General features: G+C 44.8%; 2 protein-coding genes across 3 annotated transcripts in view; both read left to right on the forward strand.

Annotated features, from left to right (window-relative positions):
• Positions 1-11,983, forward strand: part of gpsm1b (G protein signaling modulator 1b) — a 35,225-nt gene extending 23,242 nt beyond the window's left edge. For both annotated transcript variants that reach the window (XM_012814219.3, XM_031577248.2), the window contains exons 10-14: positions 979-1,049; positions 1,192-1,356; positions 5,780-5,933; positions 6,899-7,104; positions 9,532-11,983. In XM_012814219.3, coding sequence (XP_012669673.2) covers positions 979-1,049; positions 1,192-1,356; positions 5,780-5,933; positions 6,899-7,104; positions 9,532-9,735 — 800 coding nt within the window. In that variant the 3' untranslated portion in view covers positions 9,736-11,983. The remainder of the gene's footprint in view (positions 1-978; positions 1,050-1,191; positions 1,357-5,779; positions 5,934-6,898; positions 7,105-9,531) is intronic.
• Positions 11,984-13,913: 1,930 nt separating this feature from the next.
• On the forward strand, positions 13,914-24,857 carry ak1 (adenylate kinase 1). Its single transcript, XM_012815731.3, has 7 exons — positions 13,914-14,013; positions 19,664-19,690; positions 21,360-21,395; positions 21,625-21,788; positions 22,923-23,039; positions 23,728-23,919; positions 24,286-24,857. Exons 2-7 carry the CDS (start codon positions 19,684-19,686, stop codon positions 24,352-24,354), a joined length of 585 nt encoding a protein of 194 aa, XP_012671185.1. The 5' UTR covers positions 13,914-14,013; positions 19,664-19,683; the 3' UTR covers positions 24,355-24,857.
• Positions 24,858-25,000: the final 143 nt, after the last annotated feature.

Raw genomic sequence — 25,000 nt, forward strand, 5'->3', positions numbered from 1 at the left:
AGACATGGGTGCATTGTACACACACTCTTGTGCATTAATGGGCATTGTACTCACACTCCTGTATCTTGAAATCTCTATGGCTCTGAACCATTATCCTGAGCACAGATCTAGAGCTTCATCTGTGTTTGGGCAACGAAGGGAATCCATTTTGATTCAGTGGAAGAAATAATCCAATTCCTCACATCTGTCCTCAGCCGTATGAAAGGACTCACACTGTAGAGAGAAAAGGCCTTTGAGATTCTAGCGTCGGGAGAGCTTCTCGCACTGCTTTGAGTCCTGCCTCTTTTGTCACACACTTCTGCCTCTGATTTCCCTGAAGATCTACTTCACACAGAATTCACACCACTTATCACCAGAACGAAGACAGTAAATATTTATAAGACTTGGAATGCACTCTCTTCATCTCTCGTAATAGTCACAGTTAATGTGTGTGTGTGTGTGTGTGTGTGTATGTGTGTGTGTGTGTGTGTGTGTGTGTCTTTGTCTGTGTTGTAGAGAGTGTTTGAATTTGCACTGCCCCATCAGTTCTTACTCTCACGAGAAGTTAACAACGGCTGCCATTACAGTTCTCCTGTACCTTTGCAAGACAGTATGCATGTATGCTGTAAATAGTGTCCGTGTCTGTGCATTTGAAGTGAGGCGATGGATCATGCTCTTCATGGCAGTGCACCGTCATACAGTTCACTTCTAACTTTAGCTTTGTGTGTTCCTGGACTCGGTTACTCTTTATATTTAGGTTCTAAATCAACTGCTGTAAAAGTACGTTCATTGTCTTACGATCCTTTGCTGTACTGTCTCTGTCTTGATTCATTGTTTGGTTGCTCAGTCTTTTTTTTTCATTCTTTCTCCAGACGCACACAGAATTATGACAGCATAGCATCTAATTATTCAGTGCTAAGAAAACCCAGTCTTGCTGAACTCCGCTGTGTGCTCTTAGTCATCACCATGTTTGGTCTTTTGTTTTTCTCCTCCTGGTAGGAGCCAGACCCAAGTACACCAAGAGGAACAGCCTGGACAGTGTGGACCTATGGAAGTACCCGTCTGAGAAGGTAACTCCCCACCAAGGGTCAGGCGCACAGCATTCAGTGTAAAACACCACTGTGTGACAGTGACTGATTTTTTTAGGATTTCTTTTTTGAAAGACTCCTTCTCTCTTCCATGACTGGGGAAGTTGTTTGTCGTTGACTGTAGAACGGTGATGGCCAGGACATGGACGGCATCTCGAGGAGATCCAAGAGCCAGCTCTCCCAGACCAGCGGGAGGAAAGGTTACGCAGACAGCCAGTCGTCGGACGAGAGGCAGTGGTTAGACTCGCCCGTAGACACCGACGACATCACTGTACAAGTATCCCCGCCGGTAAGTGCTCTGTGTGGATGATTGGTAATTTCTGCTGTAATTAGGCCCTGTGCCTCAGGCTGATTATGACTTGAGATGGATTTATCTGGGATTGATTGACTGGGAACGGTTTTCACAAGCCAATTTCCCACCGTGTTGGCAGAGTGTCCAATCATCACATTATCACTAGTATTGACAGTTAGTCAGGTAATTGCACAGACGTAGCTGAATATGAATGAAGAATTTCCTCTCAGACACAAAGCTAATGCAGGATGCGGCCAGGATTCATATATCACCAATCGTTTGATCAGCTACTTTTGTCTCAGTCATTCAAAACATAGTGCCCATACTGTATTTACACAGTCATTCAGTGTACACACTTAAATGCAATGCAATTATTTACAGAGTAAATAATTAAATACAATCCCACAATACCTGCCAGATGATTGCACGTCTATTCGTCCGACTGTAGTGTTCTTTAGGAGAACATCAGACATGGGTGCATTATACACACACTCTTGTACATTATGGGTGCATTATGTGCACACTCCTGTGATCTGGCAGAAGCCTAAGCCACTCACTGCTTTTAGTGGCCTGATTAAATCTCATGGCTTTGCTCGGGCATCAGTGTGCTGTATTAAAGGCTGTGTCCAAGGCAAGCCCTCCACTCACAGCGATCAATGAAAAGTAATTTGGGAGAAGGTGAGAGCTGCTGTATGGAGAGATTGGAGCTTCTACTGTATGCCCTAGCCAAGGCTAGCCTTGTGTGAGAAAGAGGAGGGAGAGTACACTGTATGACAAAACAGAGACAAATATGAATGACATCGTACCATGTTATGTGTCATTGTGCATGCGCGAGTGTGTGTGTGCGGGGTGGGGGAGGCACTTGTATAATGAATGTACCGTCTTTGACCCAGCCAAAAATCCCAGCATCGTATTTGCCACTAGAATAGTCTTTGGCAGCGTGTTTTGTAGCAAAGAAAAACTGAGATCTGTCAGGCTGTATTGCGTTGCATGTGTGTTGCGGCTGCATTACCTGTTGATTATCATTTTGGCGCCCATGTTAACAAGTTAGAGCGTGCACACTGCCTGCGTGAGACGCACGGCTCGGAAATCAATGAAAAGACAGGTAGCGCAGCAGCGACACACACACACAATGCAGGCACCACAGGATTCATCCGTTTACACTTAGAGTCATACTTTCTGGCAATCATAACTGAAGCTGAAGAACACAAAGCAAGTTCACACTCACTCACATTTGTCGGTTTCCATGTTCAACTGGCATACATTCTCATTAGTATATGGATAATATTATACAAAATGCTACAATGTCTAGCATTTAACTAAAATTCCCATGGAAATAATTGTAATCCAAAGCCAGAGCACTGCTTGCGATATTTTACAGGTTTCTCTCATTTTTACTTTTTTTAGTTTCAGACTAGATTTTAGATGAATGAAACACAAACGACACAGACAAAACCCAATCAGTTCCAGTCCATCAACCCTATGAGGGAGCTGAGAGCAGAGGAATGTGTGTGTGTGTGTGTGTGTGTGTGTGTGTGTGTGTGTGTGTGTGTGTGTGTGTGATTCTGTATCTGTGTTTGTCTTTGTTTGTGTTAGGATATGTGTGTCAACTTCTGCATTTGTGTGAGTGTGCGTCTGTGTCTGTGTTTGTGTGTGTCTGTGTATTTGTGTGCGTTTGTGAGTGCGGGTGTGTGCATGTGTGTGGCCATGCGAGCAGGCCCGGTCACAGTAATGAGGAGTTTCAGTTTCTATGGCAACTGTGATGTCACTCGGATGGAGCCAAGTTCCAACCAATCAGGTCAAGTTCCTCCAATCTCTGTCTGTTTGTCTCCCTCACCCCTCCATGTAATTGAATAATTGAACCAAACACACCATCCGTAGTATGAGCCTCACAGATTGAGAGGAAAGAGAGATGTAAAGCTCGATGAAAAGGCTACATAATACTAAGAATGAGGCACTGAGGCAAACACCAACCACCTGCTTTCTGGAAAACTCGCAGTAAGATTAATGGTGGGTTTTTGAACATGGACCAATGTGTCAGGGTTTACCAAGTGTGTCCATCAATACTGTTATGGATGTTGAATGAAGCTCTAAATTTAGATGACCTTGTTACCTTGTCAAGGTTGTGTGATTCTATCTTTCCCTAACGGTGGGGGCAGCTGTGCTTTTCCACTGGGATGAGCTACCTATTTAACACAGAAACCCCTCTCTCTCTCTCCTTCTTTTTTATTCCTCCTCTCCCTCTTTTCTTCTCTCTATTTCCATCGGTCCCTCTTTTTCTCTCTCTATCCCTCGGTCCTTTGATTCCTTTACTCTTTTTTCGACTTTCTCACTCTCTCTCTTTCCCCCCGTACCTCTCCTCTTCTCTTGCCTGACAATGTGACCTTGATCAGAGGAACCCCACTCCCCCATAATGACTTCTGTTCCCACAGCTCAGGCAAAGGGTACAGCTGGGACATCTATGGCCTGCAGGAGAGAGAGAGAGAGAGAGAGAGAGAGAGAGAGAGAGGGAGAGGGGGGTAAGAGAGAGAGTGAGGGAGAGACAGACCAAGAGAGAGGGAGAGAGAGGGGGGGGGGTAAGAGAGAGAGAGAGAGAGTGAGAGAGAGGGAGAGAGAGGCAGACCAAGAGAGAAGGAGAGGGAGAGGGAAAAAAGGGAGTGAAAGAGAGAGGGAGGAAGGGAGAGAGAGGAAAGAGAGGCGGTAGGGAAAGAGAGACGGGAGGAGAATGAAACAGAAAAAAATTGGAGAGAGGGGGAAGTAAAGAGAGAGAGCGAGACAGAGAGATAGAAAGAGGGAAGGATGTATGAGAGCGAAAATTAGGGGGAGAAGGAAAGACAGAGGGGAGTGAGAGCGTGAGGGTATTGAGTGTGTGTGTGTGTGTGCATGCCTGCATTTGTGTGTGTGTGTGAGAGAGAAAGACTGAGCGAGGGAGAGAAGGGGGAGTAAGCACAGGGAGTGAGAGATAGAGACAGGGAAGAGATCGGAAGAGAGAGAGGAAGAGCGAGGTGCTACTGGGAGAGAAGCGTTGCTCTGTTAGCCATCAGCTCCTGGAGCGAGATCGATTGCAGCTCTGGTATTACCTCTTGCTTTTGATTTCAAGGCTGCTTTATTAACTGCTGTTTGTGTTACATTGAAAGTCTTTTGTCCTGTCATCAAAATGTTCAAAACAGAATGAGTGCAAATATCTTATTTGGTTAATTTAGTAAATTGGTGCAGGCTTTTGATTTTGCATGTTTGTTATTTGAAAGAGTATTTTTACTGTAAATGATTTTGCTCGGTAATTGCGTGAAAGTTTTGGTCCTGTGAAACTCTGCCTGTCTATGGCTCATTGTTACTGATGACCTAGATCTTGCTGTTGTTTGTGTGATCGCCATGCCCTCACACACTGTTCAGCTGTGGCGTATGGACCCTCAGAAAGTCCTCTGGCAAAGTCCCACCACATGGCAGTGCAGATTTTTTACAAATGCTGCAGTTGTCCGTCAGATCTGCGTTAGCCGGACCCCGGTTTTCCCTGAGCTGCTGCTGCTGCTGCGGTTGTTGTTGTCGTTGGGGAGAAAATGTCTAGAGGCCTGAGCCTGCTCATTAGACTCCATTGATTTCCTGACCACTACTGTCTTTGATGGTCTACATTAGCCCAGTCTGATTGGGAAGGAGAGGAGCGTAAGCAGGGGGTGGACCTCGTAGCTCTTTGCCACAATCACATCCTCGTGTGTAGGAGTGTGTGTGTGTGTGTGTGTGTGTGTGTGTGTGTGTGTGTGTGTGTGTGTGTGTGTGTGTGGTGTGTGTGTGTGTGTGTGTGTGTGGGGGGTTGGGGTGGGGGGTAGTTGAGGATGTTGATTAGGGCTGGCCGAATGTACACTGCTAGACCCTAGGAAGAACAGAGGGCTACTTATCATTTATGCAGAGATTCCCAACTGCCTCTGCATTCCCTGAATGTGTGTGTGTGTGTTTGAGCAGCTGACCAGTTAAAGGTCGTGGCGATAAAGTGTGTGGGGTGCATTGGACTCTCGACAGAACTTCTGATAAGAGCACCCATGGAGGGCTTGTCATGTCGGAACAATGCACTGAGGGGCTGGAGCAGCGAATCAACAGAGCCGTTTTAGGTCCTGGTGCAGCAAACAGTGTCGCAGAGGGGTGATACATAAACACGCACACACATACACACACATACACACACACACACACAGTATTTGTGAATCTGTTTCCCCTGACGTACTGTGTACTCACGGTGGAATGCATTTTCTCCATCTCCCATAGAGCGTATCGTAGCCTTCTTAAGCACTCTGCTGACCCCTACTCATTTCTAAACAACTAGACCAGCTCTCCTGCGGTAAACAGGAAGTGAGGGACTAACAGCGGGTAGCATGTGGGAACATCTGCCGTTGCGACCTCTGACCTCTGTGTTGTGTGTCGGTTGCAGAAGCTGGGCCGCGACCCCTCCGATGAGGCCTGCTTTTTCGACCTCCTCAGCAAGTTCCAGAGCAGCCGCATGGACGACCAGCGCTGCCACCTCGACGAGCCCCAGAACGGCGAGGATGGAGAGGCCGCCAGCTCCCCACTCAGTGACATGATCGGTATGACGCCTCCGTGATGCCCTTGAAAGAATCTTGCTGTCCGTCTTTGGTCCAAGATTAGGTTTGCAGATAGTCAGGAACTCGGGAAAGTGTCCAGCGTAAGAAATAGGTTTATTCCAACGCAACAGAACAATCAACTCGCATATCAGCGTACACGAGATAATTCTTTCAAAGTAATTGCAGAGTCACGTCTCTTATAATGTACAATTAACATGTAAACAATGACATGAGATATGGGAGGGGAAGTGTGTGTCTGGGGGTAGGTATCAGTTTGAGGGGATATGACTGCTAATTAACCTGGTTAGAATTCTGACCCTAATTTAATCACATTGAATAAATGCACATTGAATAAAAGTATGCCTGTCTCGGGCATATCCCACACATGGCTCAGCAATCAAACTAGCTGGCTTCGTACAAAAGGCCAGGAAGCAAGCTTGATGGCTCTGGCTGGCTTCAAACAAAAGACAGGAACCAGACCTAATGGTTCTGCTTCCAAGACACCTAGGGATCAAGGGACAGATTTGATGGCTCCGTATGTTGAACATAGGTGTATACTAAATAATATGATATAGCTTCAGTATATTGGATTCAATGAAATCTAACACCCTCTGGTTCAACCCCTCTGACAAGTCAACGGATTCCACTGCAGATCAGGCCCTATGTCAGTGGCACACTTTAGAAAGGAGAAAACAGAAATAATAAATAAATAAATCAAACACAATTCATATTGAGCATGCACACATGAGCTGTGGAAATTGTAGTGATTTAGGAGGCACCAAAATCTGTTATAAGAGTTATAAGAGACACAGGTTTCTCAGCACACCCGAGCTTAATATCTGTCTTCTTGCAGTGTCCATGCCAGTGTCCACGCCAAGCCTCAGATCCATGCCAAGTCTCTAAGAGAACTAAGAATGATGGTTAATGTTTTATTATTAAGATTATTATTTGAATTCTTATATTGGCAGACCCCAGCCTCACCACTTCGCCTCAAACTGAGGAGCTGTTTGACCTGATCGTCAGCTCTCAGAGCCGTCGCCTAGACGACCAGCGGGTGAGCGTGAGCAACCTGCCAGGCCTGAGGATCACCAACAACAACCTGGGTCACCTGTGCGGAGAGGCCGACGCCCAGGAACCCAGCGACGACTTCTTCAACATGCTAATCAAGTGCCAGGTGAGAGGCACCCGTCCAGTCGCTTGCGACCAGCAGGCATAATCAACAGGTCATCAGACATAACCAGCAGAGCATCAGACATAATCAACAGGTCATCAGACATAACCAGCAGAGCATCAGACATAATCAACAGGTCATCAGACATAACCAGCAGAGCATCAGGCATAATCAACAGGTCATCAGACATAACCAGCTGAGCATCAGACATAATCAATGGGTCATCTGACAGAATCTACAAGTCATCAGACATAACCAGCAGAGCATCAGACATAATCAACAGGTCATCAGACATAACCAGCAGAGCATCAGACATAATCAACAGGTCATCAGACATAACCAGCAGAGCATCAGACATAAACAACAGGTCATCAGCAGTAATCAACAGGTAATTTGATGACACTGTGGAGTGTAGAATAAGGACTAGACATAGGCCTAGGTTTGGGGTAAGGGTTGAATCAGGATCACATTACAATGTGGATTATGGATATTTAGTCAACAGGTACATGAGAGTTAGGATTATGAGACAGTTATGTCAAAAGTGTGTCAGATCTATAATCTATTGATAGCTTGCCAGGTTGGACAGAATAGAGATTTTTTTTTAAATCTTTAAATCTAAAATAAAATCGTACTGCAACCTTCTTTCGTATGTCAATGGACTTGTAACAACAGATGCATCACTAAAATGAGGACGTCTCTGGGATGAACCCAGCCCGTACGGGTCTTATCAGGTCCGGTTTTGTTCCAGGGCCGGTTTTGTTCCAGCGCCGCTTCCATCTGGGACACTGTGTTCTGTGCAGAGTTTGTATTTAGCAACACATTTACAGAGTGTGTCTTCTTAATAGTGGCATACTATACCTACCGTACTCTGCATACTGATAGCGATAGCGATGGGGTTAGTTTGAGTGGTAACATCTGGTAAAGTGGTAAACAAACACATGGATTGTTGAAGTGCAGATCAACATAAAATAATTGTAGTAGGAAGAATATCGCCACATACAATGACCATGTTGAAGGGGTTTGGGATTTGAAATAAATAAACAAATCGATAAAGAAGCAAACAAACATAAATTAATAAATAAATAAATACATAACGCAACGCAACACAACGCAACGCAACGCAACGCAACGCAACGCAAAGCAAAGCAATATATACATTGCATGATAACTACCTATTTCCTCTCACTGTTAAAGGGAATGTGGTTTCAACAATACCGCCCTATTGTAAACTTACAACATTCTCTATAAATTACTGCATAAACATCCTCATCAGTCGTCAGTTAGTCAAGCAGATAATCCCTGGACAAACACTGAAATATAGAGGAAAGTGAAAAAAAAGAGATGGCGCCATGTGGAACAGAAAAGGGATGCCTGAAGCATGCTTATGAAAGTATAGTTTCAAAGGAGGAACGTTTACATGTTATGTGTTTTTCTTTCTTTCTTTCCTCACACGCTCTTTCCATTGCTTTCCTTTCTTTCTTTCCATTCTCACTCACTCAGTTACTCGCTCAGAGACACACAGCAAACACACCCAGAGTGTAAAAAGGGTTTCTCACTTAAAAAAAGCCATTTAGTGATTAGCTGTCTGTGTGATGTCATATGACCCATCATGAGTCAGGCCAATCAGATAAATGAGGTGTACCAAGGCCTAACCATCAGGCCAGTCCCACTCAGACACAGAGTGGCTATCAAAGAGGTGCTGATGTGCTGATTAACAGGTCACGATGCACTCCGAGAGAGGAGAGGAGAGACACAGGGGGAGAGCAGGGAAGAAGTCTGCCTGTGATGCATAGTTGTGGAAAGGTTCAGGTCTGTCACTTGCTCCTGTGGGTCATCAACACCGACATCATGAGTTTGACATGCAGTGAAAATTTGTATCTGGGTTTTTTATTACAAGCTGTTTTGGAGAAAAGTGTCTTCTAAATGGACAGATGTAAATGCAGACCACATTAGCTTTTGTGAAACCACGTGGCAATACTTTAATAGAAGACGGGAATCCAAAAAGAATGATAGATAAATGCACAGTTATGAGTTAAAGGTATGGTCTGCGATTCTTGCAAATTTGAGCTCAAAAGCCGATCAAATTACACCGCTCTCCTCTGTGCTCCTAAAGCAATGTGTTGATTGGCTGGAATTGTTTACGCCTCGACCCGAACCACTTTGTTTGTTTCCCATTAACAGAGCCAATTTATATTCTGTATAAATACCAGAATTTCTTTAACACACACACTTAACAGACAGCTAGAGGACTGTGAGGAGCAATTTGGTGTATTGTATTAGAATCACAGACTAAACACTGTTACTGAGTGCTAATAATTGCGGTCATAAAATGTACCACAAAAACAATGAGGCTTTAGGCACAGAGTGGTGTAGTGTGTTGTCAGACTTGATTCTATTGTTGACGCATGTCTCCTGTCTGGCCCTGTGCAGTCATCCAGGATCGATGACCAGCGGTGTTCTCCTCCAGACGCTGGTCCCCGGGCGCCCACGGTGCCCGACGAGGACTTCTTCAGCCTGATCCAGCGTGTCCAGGCCAAGCGCATGGACGAGCAGCGCGTCCACCTGCCCTCCGACGAGCAGGAAGACACAGAGGCCGACTCTGAGCCTGAGGCACGCTCTGGGGACTCCAGCTAGACTCTCTATGACCCGCCTCAACAGGGGGGGCCCTCACTCGCACCCCCTGAGCACCGAAGGAGAGATGCAGAGAGGAGGGAGAGGGGGGAGGTGTCTGATGGTGATGCTAGCGGTCGAGTCTGCGGTAAAGAGCCGCAGAGAATATGAAGAGGGAGTGTGAATACGGGAGGGCTGTTGTGTAGAGTACGTGTGTGTGTGTGTGTCTGTGTGTGTGTGTGTGTGTGCGTGACTAAGATGGTGTTAGACGTGTGGTCTGTGTCTTTAGCTGGGGGTTTCACCGTTTGTGTGTGTTACACAGCCTTAAGTAAATGTACTGACTCTGATTGTAACCTGTAGGTTTAATTTCTCTGTGTTGTATGTACTCATGACGGCGTGGCCAGTTGAAAGGCCTTTTGATGAAGGATGGCAGTATTATTAATTTGACCTTAGCCGTGACAGTTTGAAGACTGTGCAGACATTTCCCCCCTAGTTTTACAGTGCCACATTTCAGCATATAGCATCGGATGTTTTGTAGGGCTATTTCATTTTCATACATGTTGAAGGGCATCCATGCCATTCAGAACATTCAGGTCTATGCCTTTATTCAGAGAAATAATGTCAGTTACGTTTGCAAAAGCTGTGAAATTAGCATTTTTCACATCAGATGCCATCAGCCACCAGGGGTGTATGAGATGTATACCTTCTGTCTGGGCCTGACTAATGTCTTGTGTAAGACATTATCCTTAGATCAGACTTGATGTAGTCATGCCATGCAGATCATAAGCTCTCAGTGGCATGAATCCTGATGGCCTGTCCATCAGTGCTTTGTTTGAATGGGACTAGATACCTATCAGGTTCCTACTAGCTACCATTACACCATATAGTTACTGCCTGCTGCTGATGCGAGGACCGCTTCGGTCCTGATGTGGGTCACACCTGACCCAGACACACACAGAGACTGCTGGCCATTTAGAGATCCTCTTGTGGTGGCATAAGGCCACTCTGAAAGCAGTGATGAGCTCACTGGTAGTTGGCCACATACTGTACACACGTCACAGCTCAGTCTGCTCTGAGTTTGGAGTCTGTGTGTGTTAAGCTACTTAATGTAGCCTGTGAGTGTTGTGTTCATATTTACAACAAACAAACAACAAACAGTGAAGTGTTGCAGTGTTTATGGATAGCTCATCCCAGCAACAATTGATTCAGGTGTTTTCTCCTTCACGTCACTGTGCTGAGGATAAACTTGTGATTACAGAACACTTGAGTGGAATAGGACAAATCCACTGTTTGCTATGTGGAGACACCCTCATGGGCTCTGTCGCCATCTTGTGGCCAAACATGTTCATAAAACCCCCATTCCGTTTATGGGTGTTAACTGATAGCATTACAGATAATACTGAGAGATGACATAGTACAGTAGTAGACTCACAAGTATGAAGAACTTAAGCACTTTCTTTAAATCTTGGTAAAAAAAAGGTTATACATCAGTGTGTGTACATATAAATATTTTGTTTGGCAAAAGTGAGAGCGTATTTGCAGCCGAGGTTAGTGCCTGCTTTGTATCTTTTTTAGTTGTAGTTCTCTGTGCTATCTGGCTCTTGTAGCATCCCCAGGGAAACGATGAGGTGCATTAACTGCAAGCCCACTCTGGGCTGTTAGTGTGAATGGAAAGTACTTCAGTAATGACGATCGATGAGCTACTGATTAACAAGCTCCCCTTAGCACTCACTGGGAGCCACAACACAAAGCCGGCTGCCCTGGGCTGCATTCGACCCAGATCTAGCCCACACTCTGCTCTGATGCAGTCCACATTCGGTCCTGTTCTGGCCCTAATCTGGTCTACATTTGGCCCCGATCCAAACACAGATTCTGCCCTGATCCAGCTAAGATCTGGCTCAGATTTGGCCCTGATGTGGTCAAGATCAGTTTCAGAGCCAGCTGCTGCTATTTAGGCAGTTTGATTGGTGTTTTGCCTATAGCTGCTCTTTATTCTTCCCTGCTTTCTCAGCTCCAGGGGGAAGTATTGCCAGTACTAATAGTGTCTGTACGACCGTATGAAGGAGTTCCTGGGTTAAGGTTACACTGAACCTGTTGGCTAGAACAGAGGAAGGTTCAGCTTGCTAGCTGTTAGGTGACTGAGTCCTGACCAGGCTCATCTGGTACGCTTATGTGCGTCACTGCCACATGTACATATGGGTTTGTATTTATTTTTCTGTCTGTGGACACCAGGAAGTCCTCAGTGCTTTTAATAAAACAGATTCAAATGTTACATCTGCGTGGAGTGTTTGTCTTCCACCCTGTGTGTCTTCCCTTTCAGACCTAACTGTTGGATCTCACTGCTGGTCGAGAGCAAGTTCTTTGCATGTGGTTTTGGTGTGTGTGGTTTGAAACTGCCAGAGCAAAATGTCAACATGGACAAAATTCGAATTAACTGTCAAACAAGAACTTTGCCAATGTTGGGTGTAGGCTATGCAAGTTCTGTTTTTATGCCTTAAGTCTTCCAATTCAGACTGGCAAGGGTATATGCAAAACAAGGAGCTAAACTGGTTGTTAACACCCTGAACACCAATACAGTCACTGGGTTTCCTTGGTGATACTGGAAAAGCAGAAGAGACAAATCGAGCACTGACTTCTGTTCAGAGGAGTTTCTTGTGAATTAGACAAACATGCACACGGGCATTCACACATTTCCACACACACACACACACACTCACAAATACATACATACGCACACACGCACACGCACACGCACACGCACACGCACACGCACATGCACATGCACATGCACACACACACACCACAGATCTGATTAGAGCAGTGGGTAAGAAACAGCCCTATGTTAAACAGGATGAGTGCTAATCTTCTCAGAGGCCCTTATTGAGCCTAAGCACTCCAACAGAGAAACTTGTGGGAGAGGACATGAATTAACCACATACTGGAGACACATCAAAATCCTGTCACGTTAAAATTACATTTGTTATCTTTTATAAAACACACACACACACACACACACACACGTACACACACACACAAAATGAAATCGCCTCAATTCTTTTAACTGGGATGTACTGACATCCTTATGTCAGGTGCTGTTACACACTCATTGGAGAGCAAGCCACACAAAGGCCAACTTTGATTAATCTAACCTTCAAAGGAACTGGAAAGGCAAACACTTATAGAACAATGCCAATCTTATATTCTCATCTCTGTTAATCAGTTTTAGCGTAGGGCTCAAGAGCACCCACGGCTCATTTCACCAGGACAAAGAGACGGAATATCAGGTGAGTTGTAAGGCTTAGGTTACCATGGAGATGGCAAGGTAACAGAGGTGTGGTGTCACTGTTTGGTTTGTCTGAGCATGGCACTGAACTTGACTGTCAACATTTTTTGGTGTGTGGGTTCTCGCTCTCTCCCCCCCCCCCCCCCCCTCTCTCTCTTTCTGTATGTGGGTTTTTGTCCATTAAGAGCAGAAATTTCACTAAACATATTGGTCAACATTAATTTATGAGATCTTTAATAACACAAGCCTTTTGTGAACTCCATACTATCATGTCTTACTGTGACTCTGAGAGGGAGGAATGGAAGCGTTGCATTAGTGTAGTCTGTGTAGAAACATTCTAACAGATCCATAAACACACACACACACACACATACACACACACACACGCGACACTGCAGGACTTCCGCATTCTCACAGACTCTCAATGTGCAGAGTCCCCTGGCACGTGCCCCTTCCTCTCCCTCCCTCTGCCCCCCTCTCTCTCTGTCCTTCCCTCTGTGTCACTGTTCAACTCCAACACCCTGCTGCCAATAAGAAAGAGCAGAGGCAGGATGCAATGGACCAGTGTACAGCTCTCTCTTGTTCTGATGGCAGCTCATCCCTCCTCCTCTTTCTTTCGCCATCTCTCTCTCTCTCTCTCTCTCTCTCTCACACACACACACACACACACACACACACACACACACACACACACACACACACACATGCTCTCTCACCCACTCTCCCCCACCCTCCCTGTCTTTCTCTCTCTCCCTCCCCTCCTGTCTCTTGCTCATTCTCACCCTCCCTCCCTCTCACTTGTTCTCCCCCTCCCTCCCTCCTTCCCTCTCCCCCCCTCTCTCTCTCTCCCTCCCTCCCTTGCTCTCTCCCTCTTCCCAGAATGCACTGCAGGCTGAGCTGCCTCAGCGTCTATATAAAGCAGCGGATGGGAGGGGGGAGGCTGCCGTTCAGCAGGGACACTTAGACAGAGGGGAGCCAGAACAGCCTTATTGGACAGCCCTCAGCATTCACAGAGAGAGGTCAGTACGCAGGACACACACGCACACACACAGAGGTGAAGGAAACACACAGGAGGAAGAGAGAGAAAGACAGTGAGAGAGTGGAAAAGAGAGAGAGAGAGAGAGAGAGATTGACTGGTTTGTAGGGGAGGTCGGATGGCACAGTGCCTACTCCGCTGAAGCTCTTTAAGTGCTCTAGAGTAGAGAGGCATTTCAACACTGCGAGGCTGGGAGTGCTGGTACAATTAGTGTGTGTGTGTGTGTGTGGTGTATATGAGTGTGTGTCTGTGAGTGTGTTTCAGGAGGGGTACATATGCATAGCTCACAGCATGGTGGGTGACACTGCTTTAGGGGTCACTGGTTGTGGCAGACATGCAGCATTAAGAGAAATGCAATGCAATTACACAACACTGCCGATGCAGGAGAGAGATGTGTGCGAACATGACTGAGCATGACTGACGCCTCCTACGGTCATTACCCTCACGCAAGGAATGTTCATAACAAAAAATGTCTGACACGGGACAACAAACAATTAAAATCTCCAGATAGGGAACGCAGTGCTGCCCGAAGAGGCACTCAGGCATTCGAGAGAGGAAATGCTTCAAGCCCTCGTTCAAGTCGTTTCTTTCCTCAGAAGCAGCATCCTGTGCTGTCAGTGTCATTGCTATGGGAACACCGTGTTCACACAGCTTCCATGCTGTCACTGCAGGGACAGGGCTCTGCATGCTATTGATTACTCCAGCAAGTCCCAGCCTATAAAGCAAACAAATAGTGTGGCTGGACGTATCAATATAAGCTAACTCTTTTACATCTGCAGCCTACCCTGCACGTTATTGTAAACACTGTAGGCAGAGCAGCTCTGCACGTTTTCATTTGACGTCAGATGGAACCCCTCTTCTGCCTTAAAGGGACAGTGGTCAATTTTATGGTGGAAGGGAAAACTACAGGCGATGTTAATGTGGATTAGTTGCCTAAACTCATTACAGTGCACGGCACACAATGCATGCATTCATGTTTTTTTTTGTAAAGGGGTAAGGGAGAGTGGGGTGATATTCATTGCATGCTGCCCAGCCTGTGGTGTTGCCAAAGTGGAAGGGAACAGCTGCAACATCTTTTTTTAGCTTCAGAGCTTGTGTGTGTGTGTGTGAGAGAGAGAGAGAGAGAGAGAGAGAGAGAGAGAGAGAGAGAGAGAGAGCATATAGAGTAAAGTTTGTTTTGGGGGCTTTTTGTCTCTATTCAGATACAGTGTATATTGACAGAAAAATGAGTGTGAAAGAGAGATGGGAGTAGGATTCGGAAATGACCGCAGGTTGGAATTGAACCCGGGAGCCGTATTTGGTTAGGATGCTACAGCTTGAGTATTAAATATCATTAAACCTGAACCCAGTAACGGTGAGAGGTTTCCTTGGCAGATATTTCAGGTGGCATAAGACCTCTGGAGAGATCCTAGGCAAATCTCTGTCTCATACATAAGGATGCATCAGTCAGTGTTTTCAGCAAATTCATTTCTTGATATTAATTTAGTTGGAAGCACCCACCTTATGGCCCTATGACCTTATGGCCACAGTAACTTCTACATCTAGAAAGACTCTGACTAAGTGGTCTGTTGTGAGATGAGAGCAGTAAATGACTGAAACTTCTCCAGTATGTCATAGGGAGCTGCTCCCATTGACATATACAGGACTTAATTTGTACATGCTAACCGTGTCCTCAGTCATTTATCTTTTAGACATGGATGCCATGCAATCAGTACTGAATGAGCATGTTGATATCATGTAGCATGTATCATGTATCATGTAGTGCTGTGTGCTGTTATATTGCAAATGTAAAGCTGTGAACATGTGCTTTTGTGTATACTGAGTGCTGTCAGTGATCCCAGTGCATGTGACTGCATTTAGCAGTGAAACCTGCCGTGATGCTGGCAATATAACTGCCTCCAAGTTTGGAAAGTCTTTTAATAGTAATGTTACACACTGTGCTTTGACCCTGCTCAAGTTTCATCACGCGAAAACCATCGTCACTTCCGAAGATGACCAAAGTGACAGAAAATGCATATAGCTGCTAATAAGTCACACTATCTGCCCAAGTCACACTTTATCCTCACTGCTGTTTCTGCTGATCACAGCTCAAAAACTGACGCCCAGTTAATTGGTTTCACTAATGAACACAGTGAGCTTAAAGGTTGTGTCATATCATTATATCAAATCAGTAATATAATTTTAATTCACCGTCTGTTTTCGGCTATTACATGTTATGCTGCATGAATTGCTTCACTATTTATATATAACACAGGAATAAAGATACAATGGAGTATGGAGTTACTGACACACACAACCACCACCAGACAGAAATGAGTGCAGCACTGTGAAATACACTATAGTTATATTGTAGTGTAGTATTAAATGTGTGAAAGCATTTATTTAAATGGGAGCTTCCCGCAGCCTGTTTTCACCTTCTTTTAGCGTCACAAACTACAGTGCAGTTGTACTGATGTATTATAGTAGTTATAAAAATACACAAGTTTATTACAGCCAGTGTTATGAACTATATCGTAGTTTATACGTGCCTCATAACAGTTAATGTATGACCCATGTGAGTTTATTACAGACTGTTTTCACCCATGTGACTTCCTGGGTACTGCCTATTGAGCTAATTGGCCTTGGTGGGGTTCTTTTTGGCATGCCAGGGCAACTGCTGAGGACACCATAATAGGTCAAGAAAGGATTCCCAGAGAGAGAGAGGGGGACAGAGAGAGAACATGCAGTGCAGAATCAGGAATCATGTGTCTCTGTGACATTTACAAAGACTCAGGGTCAGTGTCTCAGACTCACGCACCTGCCACTGAGATGGGAAGACGGCACCCCCACTGCTGTGGGTTGACCCAGGGTTGGGTGGGGTGGAGGTAATGTGAGCTGAGCACAAGGATCCATGAGCAGGGGAGAGCAGAGGAGTCCCTCTGTCAGGCATCTATCAGTCATGTACTGACAGGGATAACTCACCGAAAACACACAAACTAGAGTCTGTCTTTCAGTTATGTTCTGACAGAAATAATGCGATCCACCCTGTGTACACCAGATCAGAAGCCACTGCCATCACCAAACCCTCACCATCCCTCATTCATCCCTCATTTACCAACATTTTCCCCATTCAGTCATCAAGAACTCAGTGTATTAGCCATTTGATTTCCACACAAAGTGCACCACACCCTCTAGGAATCTGACACAAAGTGCACCACGCCCTCTGGGAATCCGGCACATTAGCTCAATGTACTTTAGCTAACTGGAGAACTCTCTCCCACTCCACAGTCACCACCTGTCTGGAGTTAGAATTTGGTGCCATATTTAGAGGAAACAGTATCCTAACTTAACAAACATGCATAGAGTTTCATAGTTAAGAAATATTTCAGTTGATTAAATGGCACTGCAGACAGGCCAGGATGCCTGGGTTAAGGTTGATATTGAATGCCTTCTGTCTGTAGTGTTATCAGAGCATATGCATCATTACCCAATCATACTATCAACTGCAACCTAGCTTGCATGTGCTTTGCATGTGAGTTAAAACAGTGTCAGTATAACACCAGTTTGCACACTCAAGGACAAGTGGACACTGGGACACGATTCCATTTTGAAAGTGTGTCCTAACCCAAATGATCGCAGATGACAAAAACAACCTCTCACACTGATAGAGCTAGCAGTGGGCCGTGTACTTAATAAAGATCCCAGTGAATTCTCCTGTACTTGAAGCCATTTGACAAACTTGGTCACAGAGTCACGGTGAGTGAGGACAAGGTTGCCTGGCGAGGTCTTGCTCTTCCTGGAGAGAGCTAAGGGCAGCGCCTGGCAGTGGTGCCGTGTGTTTGCAAACGGGTGTGTATTTCCAGACGGGCATGTATTTGCAGACGGGCACGTGTTTGCAGATGGGCATGTGTTTGCAGACGAGCATGTATTTGCAGACGGGCCCGTGTTTGCAGACGGGCATGTATTTGCAGGCAGGCACATGCAGTGGTCTGCTGAAGGTGTCCTGAGGTGGCCTGCCCACGCAATGTTATTCTGCCACATTTCACTTCTTCATTTGAATCCACAAGCGACAAGTCTGTGCATGTGGCCTAAACTGCCATAAATGAATAGGGATTAGAGAAAATTAAGGATTTGCTGTACAATGGGTTGATGTTTAAAAAGCTTAGTCAGATAGCCATCCTCTACAACATTAACTGTGGTGGTAACAATGACACACACACACACACACACACACACACACACACACACACACACACACACACACACACACACACACACACACACACACACACATTCACCCAGATAAGGTTTAGTTTAAAAAAAAAAAGCATTCCTCATTGTAATACATGCTGTTGACCCAAACCGCAATGTGTGTGTGTGTGTGTGTGTGTGTGTGTGTGTGTGTGTGTGTGTGTGTGTGTGTGTGTGTGTGTGTTATTATCATGGCATTTTAATAGAATTCTCACTGAAGCGAACAAGAGAGCTTTTAAGCCAGTGGCTCAGTCCCAGCACACTGCTAAGCACCCATATTTACTGTAATCAGTTCTTCACATGGTGACAAGCAGTTCTGGCAGCTACCTTATTTCAAAGGTGTAGTCTGAGATTATAATCCAATGCACTTTTTGCCAAATTCAACGAATTGCCTCTGACAGTCCTCTGGCTGGCTGTTTGATGTGTGTGCTAAAACAAATCTCCAGTGTTAGTGCACAGACCTGACTCTGGAAATGGGAAGCAAACAAAGTGGCTGGGATCAAGACATTTCCAGCCAATAAACACGTTGCTTGAAGAGGACAGAAGGGGTGGTGGTAATTTGATTGGCTGTTGAGCTGAAATATCAGCAAGCTTATGACAGAATTGCAGACTGCACCTTTAATCCTTCAGATTCAGACGCAGTAATTGAACCCCAGGTAGGTGGGAGTAGTTCAGTGTAGTGGCGCCTGTATGAACGTACGTGATTGATGCAGCTGGTCTGAAAGGCTGAGGTCTTGAGGATGATAAATTCTGTCGAGGTGTCAGCCAGGATCTCAGTCCAGATAACTCCTCTCAGCAGGTGCCTCACCTCCCCCCTTTGGGGCAGCTGCTGCCTGCCTGCCAATATGTAGTGATCATCAGGCACAGGCAGGAATGGTTCATCTACCACTGAATTAGGAGATGCCTGTCTGCATTGGCAAACTCTAGAAATAAAATACAAAGTCTCGTCATCCATTCATTCATCCTTTCACTCTCTCTCTCACACACACACACACACACACACACACACACACACACACACACACACACACACACACACACACACACACACACACACACACTCACTCACTCACTTATACTCACACATATTCATTAATTAATCTATTCACTCAGTCACACACACACACACTCAGTCACTCACACACACACACACACATTCATTAATTCATCCATTCACTCACTCACTTGCACACACACATATTCATTCATCCATTCACACACACACACACACACACACACACACACACACACACACACACACACACACACACACACACACACACACACACACACACACACATATATATTCCTTCATTCAACGATTCACTCACTCATGCATTTTTTTCTTTTACAGTATGAATAACTAACCCTCTCTCGCTCTCTCTTTCTTTCATGTTGTACAGAGGAACCATAACAGATCACCATGGCAGGTAAATATTCCTCATTTTGTTTTGTACACAACCTGATGTTACCTGATATTTTGCATTGCAGCAAACACTTTCTCAGATATCCACTTCACATAGCTCACAGTCCATCAATGAGGACAATGTCAGTGAGGACAAGCTCTTTCACAATAGTCTAGATTCTGGCAAAGGGTGAATAATCGGTAAACAGGGGAAGGGGAGGTGACAGCATCATGTAACCGGTAGATCAGTAGAAAGCCTTTGTTAAGTCTATACTGCCCCCATGTGGTTCATTGTATGAACTGCAACACCAGGCATATATTTCTGCAGTCTTCAAGTTCAAGTTCAAGTATTTTATTTGTCAGATGCACAGAACAACACAGAGTCAGACTGGGCACTGAAATTCAAGACAAGACACCGCACAACAACCTACCATAGCATAACATAAAATAACATAACATAACATACAGGTATAAGTACTCTGAACATAAATTACACATATAATAAACATATAATAAATCTACTAAATATACAAAATAAATATACAATACAATTTTCTAAGCATATAATACACATATAGTAACCTATACTAACCTAAAGACTAATCAAGTGTGCCTGGTATCAGGTAGTGCAATATTACTGATAGTGCAAACATTAGAAAACTGTAACATGTAAAGTGGCAAGACTGTATCACTGTCCATTTAAAAGCCTGATGGCCCTCGGAAAGAAACTGCTCTCCAATCTACGTGTGGGAGACCGAATACTTCAGTGTGAAACGTGTCCGCAAACATAAGACATTGTAACAATTTGTTTTACAAAATGAATGTAATATGTGTGTGAGAACTAAAGAACAGTAGGGTTAGGGTTTAAAACAAAGACAAATTGATTCAATAGTGTTAGTATTGTACAAGCCTATCTAGTTTTGATTACATTCCAGACAATGTTCAAACATGCAACACTATGCAACACCTTTTCTTGAGGTATGTTTTTATAGGCAACTTGTTTTGGTATCATCTTCAAATTCATTATGATGGTATATGGTCATGTGAAGGACAGATGAACAAAGCTGTCTTTCCCAGTAGCCATTCAGGACATGTACTAAGTAGGTCTGTGTTCTAAGCTGGAAAATGTAAGAAAAGATTTCACAGCATGATATTTTTGCTAAAAGACCCAAACTAGGATTTTTAGCAAACTTTCATTAGTACACTTATTATTTCAGAAATCTTCTGAAATGTTTACTGACCACACATTTGTAGTATCTGAACAGCAAACCTCACTATTCTAAACGTTCAACATTCTAAGAATGCAAAAGAAGCAGTTCATCCAAGAGGTCCAAAGACACTGTTGTGTAGTTAGCAACTGTTGCTATGGGAACAGACCACAGGTTGAACTGGTTAAAAGTATACACACTGAAGAGTTAGGTTTTAGAACACTGACAGAAAAAAAAACAGACTTGGCTTCACACGTAGCTAGCAGGCAAAATGGGAAGTGCTTGTTCGAAGGACATACTGGTCTCTTCTCCAGAATCCTCCAAAAAAGGTAGAGGCAAGAAATGTTGGACTTTATTCACTTTAGTCAACAACTAAACATAACAAGTAACTTATCGATACACAGGAAAGTGGTAGAAAAGTCACTTTAATGTAACAGCAAACATTTCTAACTGGTCCTAACTGCCACGGTTTTCTTTTCCATTCAGACAAAATCAAGGGCAAGAAGATCATCTTCGTTGTGGGTGAGTCTCTGCTTTCTTTCAGTTCTGGAACGGATCTGACCCAATCAGATGTCAGATTAGTTCTAGAAGCAGGGATCTCCTAACCCTGTACATTTTGATGAACTTCACTCAACTCTTCATAATTTTCACCTTTGTAACGCCTGTATAGTCAGCCATAAGCTCTAGTACATGCTGATTTGAATCAGTAAGTGCCTGGTTGTACTGAGGTGCATCTGTGTGTCCTCTCCAGGTGGACCCGGATCTGGTAAGGGCACCCAGTGTGAGAAGATGGTGGCCAAGTATGGCTACACTCACCTGTCTTCAGGAGACCTGCTCCGTCTCGAGGTCGCCTCAGGCTCAGAGAGAGGCAAGAACCTCCAGGCCATCATGCAGAAGGGAGAACTTGTGCCTCTGGTGAGTGTGTGAATTGAGAGAGAGAGAGAGAGAGAGAGAGAGATGGAAGGGATGGAGGGAGAGATAGAGAAATAAAGTGAGGTAGTGAAGGGGTGTGTGGAGTGGAGGGAGAGATGAAGAGAGTGAGGCAGGGAAAGAGAGAAAGAGAGCAGGGAGGTTTATGAATGGTGGAAATGGGTGTGAATGAGAAAGGCAAAGGGTGGATTTGGAGAGGAGGGAGAGAGGGAGGGAGGGAGAAAGAGATGGTGTGTGTGAAAGAGAGAGCGAGGGAGGGAGTGAATTAGAAAGGAAAAGGATGAATTTGGAGAGGAGGGAGAGAGGGAAGGGAGAAAGAGAGACGATGTGTGTGAAAGAGAGAGCAAGGGAGGGATTGAATGAGAAAGGCAAAGAAGGGGTGAAGTGTTGTTAGTGAGAAACTCAGAATGAGTGGACTGTTGTCATTGAATGATGACAGTAATGTCAGTGATTGAACAAGAAACACACTCAGACACAACAGAGTAGAACAAACAGCTTTTGTCACTGGCTGGCTTAGGCATGGAGCCTGATGCTGCGATTATATGTGGTTTAAGCCCAAACCGAATAAAAATGCTTTCTATAAACACTTCAATATGAAAAAAAGGCACAAACCCCAAACCTGTATTAGATCATATCCCATGTAATAGTATACCTGAAATCTTCATTCAGAATGACAAAAAAGGGTGCATGCAAACCCAGCTATACTGTCCTGAAGCCTGAGTGAAACCATTCAACATCAAAACATAGCCTTGTTTTTTTTTTCCAAATTCGAACATAACATAAACCTGAGTGACATAGATAAGATGCTTTGCATCATGCTCATAAAAGGAAACAATTACTTGAGGAAATTACTTTTTATCATTGTCCTCAATTATTTAAGGCTTTTTCCTGAGTAACTGTTATGTTACCCCCCAAATCACGCCCAATATAAACCCACACATTGGGTTGCTGACAGCAGATTTATTATTTTTAGCTTTTTCTGTTATAACAATTATTCTCAAAGAAACAAGATAATAGCTATGAAAGCATGTTTTAAGCCAGGATCAGCACTTACAATGTCATGGCCTTACTGTAAATCTCCTTTTGATCCATGGTTAATCACGCACGTGTCTGTTTTAGGACACAGTTCTGGACATGATCCTGGATGCCATGGTTGCCAAGGCCGACACCTCCAAGGGTTACCTCATCGACGGCTACCCCCGTGAGGTCAAGCAGGGCGAGGAGTTCGAGAAGAAGGTAGGAGCGAGATGGAGCTGACGCACGTTAGCAGACAGTAACACATCCATCTTTAATCCATTACAAAATGAGTGATTAGTCATTTATCATATACTTGAGTACTGGATTGTAATTCTAAAAGGTTGTAATTGGTTGGCATAAGTGTGTGCATTACGCCACATAAATGTAATTGGACTCATGTCTGCCTAGAGCACATCTATTTGCAGCAAATTACATTTGCAATGCAGATGCATCTGGTCTGTATACAGTCTGGATGCAGTGGTCTTGTGTTACAGTGCTCAGCGTGCTGGAAGTAAGATGCATGTACGGTATAACATGGCCTCGGTGGGGAGGTTTTCTGACCAGAACGCTGACCGCAGTGAAGCCCTCTTGGCTTGGCTGTGTGGGCACTTGTTAGGTTAGAGGGGGAGGCTTGGATGGCGGTAGTCTCTGGAACTGATCCTGGCTAAATCCAGTGGATCTGCCCTGGATCAGGTCTGGGTTTTACTTCAGAGGGAGCCGCTATCTGGTTGCTACAGGGCTGTCATTGGATTAATGCTGGTCCACTGACTTGACTGGCTCAGTGTCACTGGCATGCTATTGACTGTGTGTGTGTGTGTGTGTGTGTGTGTGTGTGTGTGTGTGTGTGTATGTGTGTGTGTGTGTGTGTGTGTGTGTGTGTGGCTGTGTGTATGTTTCGCTACACAAGATTGGTGCTCCAAGCCTGCTGCTTTACGTGGACGCCTCTGGCCCCACCATGGTCAAGAGGCTTATGAAGCGTGGCGAGACCAGCGGCCGTGCTGACGACAACGAGGAGACGATCAAGAAGCGCTTGGACCTCTACTACAAAGCCACAGAGCCTGTCATCGCATTCTACGAGGGTCGCGGCATCGTCAGGAAGGTAGGCTAAAACTTGTTTGCGGTGCTATTGGGATACTGTGTACATGCGTGATGCACTTAATAGTTAAAAGGACAGTTCATTCTCACATTACATGGGTATGGTGAAAGTCATTTTCTTTCTATAAAAGCTGCATATCACATCTAGAAATGAATGTAAAAATATGAATGTATAATTAAAAACAAAATTGTTTATAAAAAGATAATCTGGTATTATCAAGGAGTGTGTGATTTCAGTACTAAATTGTGTATTCTGTGTAAAAATGATTATATAAGCTATATTTTTATTTTCTTATAGCTTCAGACTATACATGTAGGAATTTAACCTCCCAAGCGAAGCTTTTTATTGACAGTCATCATCTCTCTCCAGGTGAACTCTGAGCTCCCTGTGGATGAAGTATTCGCAGCAGTCGCCAAAGCTGTTGATGGTATGAAGTAAACTGGACATGCCAGGATGGACTGTGTTGGTCTTTTCCTTTCTATTCCTCCTCGTCAACATTTCCCCCATCCCCAGCAACAACAATGGACAGAACAAAGACAGAAACAGAGAAACACAAACTGCCGAGTTACGAGCGACAGCTCTGCCTTAATTCAGACTGCACCTAAGGCATCCCTCATCTCATCAGCAGCGGCTACCACCACCACCGCCGCCCCCCATCCCACCCCAAGCCTGCTCTGTCTACATACTCCAGCCCCCCCTTGCAACCCCCACCCTCACCACGTCCATGTGTCTCACCTGCTCTCAGGTGTGCTTCACCTGGCCGCTTCTTACCTGTCCAGCCCTTGTGTGTGTGTGCGCGCGTGTGTGTGTGTGTGTCAAACGCTGTGAATGGGTGTGTGCCTGTGTGAGCTGTGATGCATACAGCACTGTTTCTTCTCATTACGTCGATGGACCCATGTCCTGCACTTTCATTAAAACATCCTCTTTCATCAAAAAAAAAACAAAAAAAAACACACCTCTCTGTCACTTTCATCCACACCTGGGTTTCCATTCTGCATCTCCACCTGTATTTTAGGATGCTGTGTGTGTGTGTGTGTGTGTGTGTGTGTGTGTGTGTGTGTGTGTGTGTGTGTGTGTGTGTGTG

This window comes from Clupea harengus, chromosome 12 (assembly GCF_900700415.2).
Source record: "Clupea harengus chromosome 12, Ch_v2.0.2, whole genome shotgun sequence".
NCBI lineage: Eukaryota > Metazoa > Chordata > Actinopteri > Clupeiformes > Clupeidae > Clupea > Clupea harengus.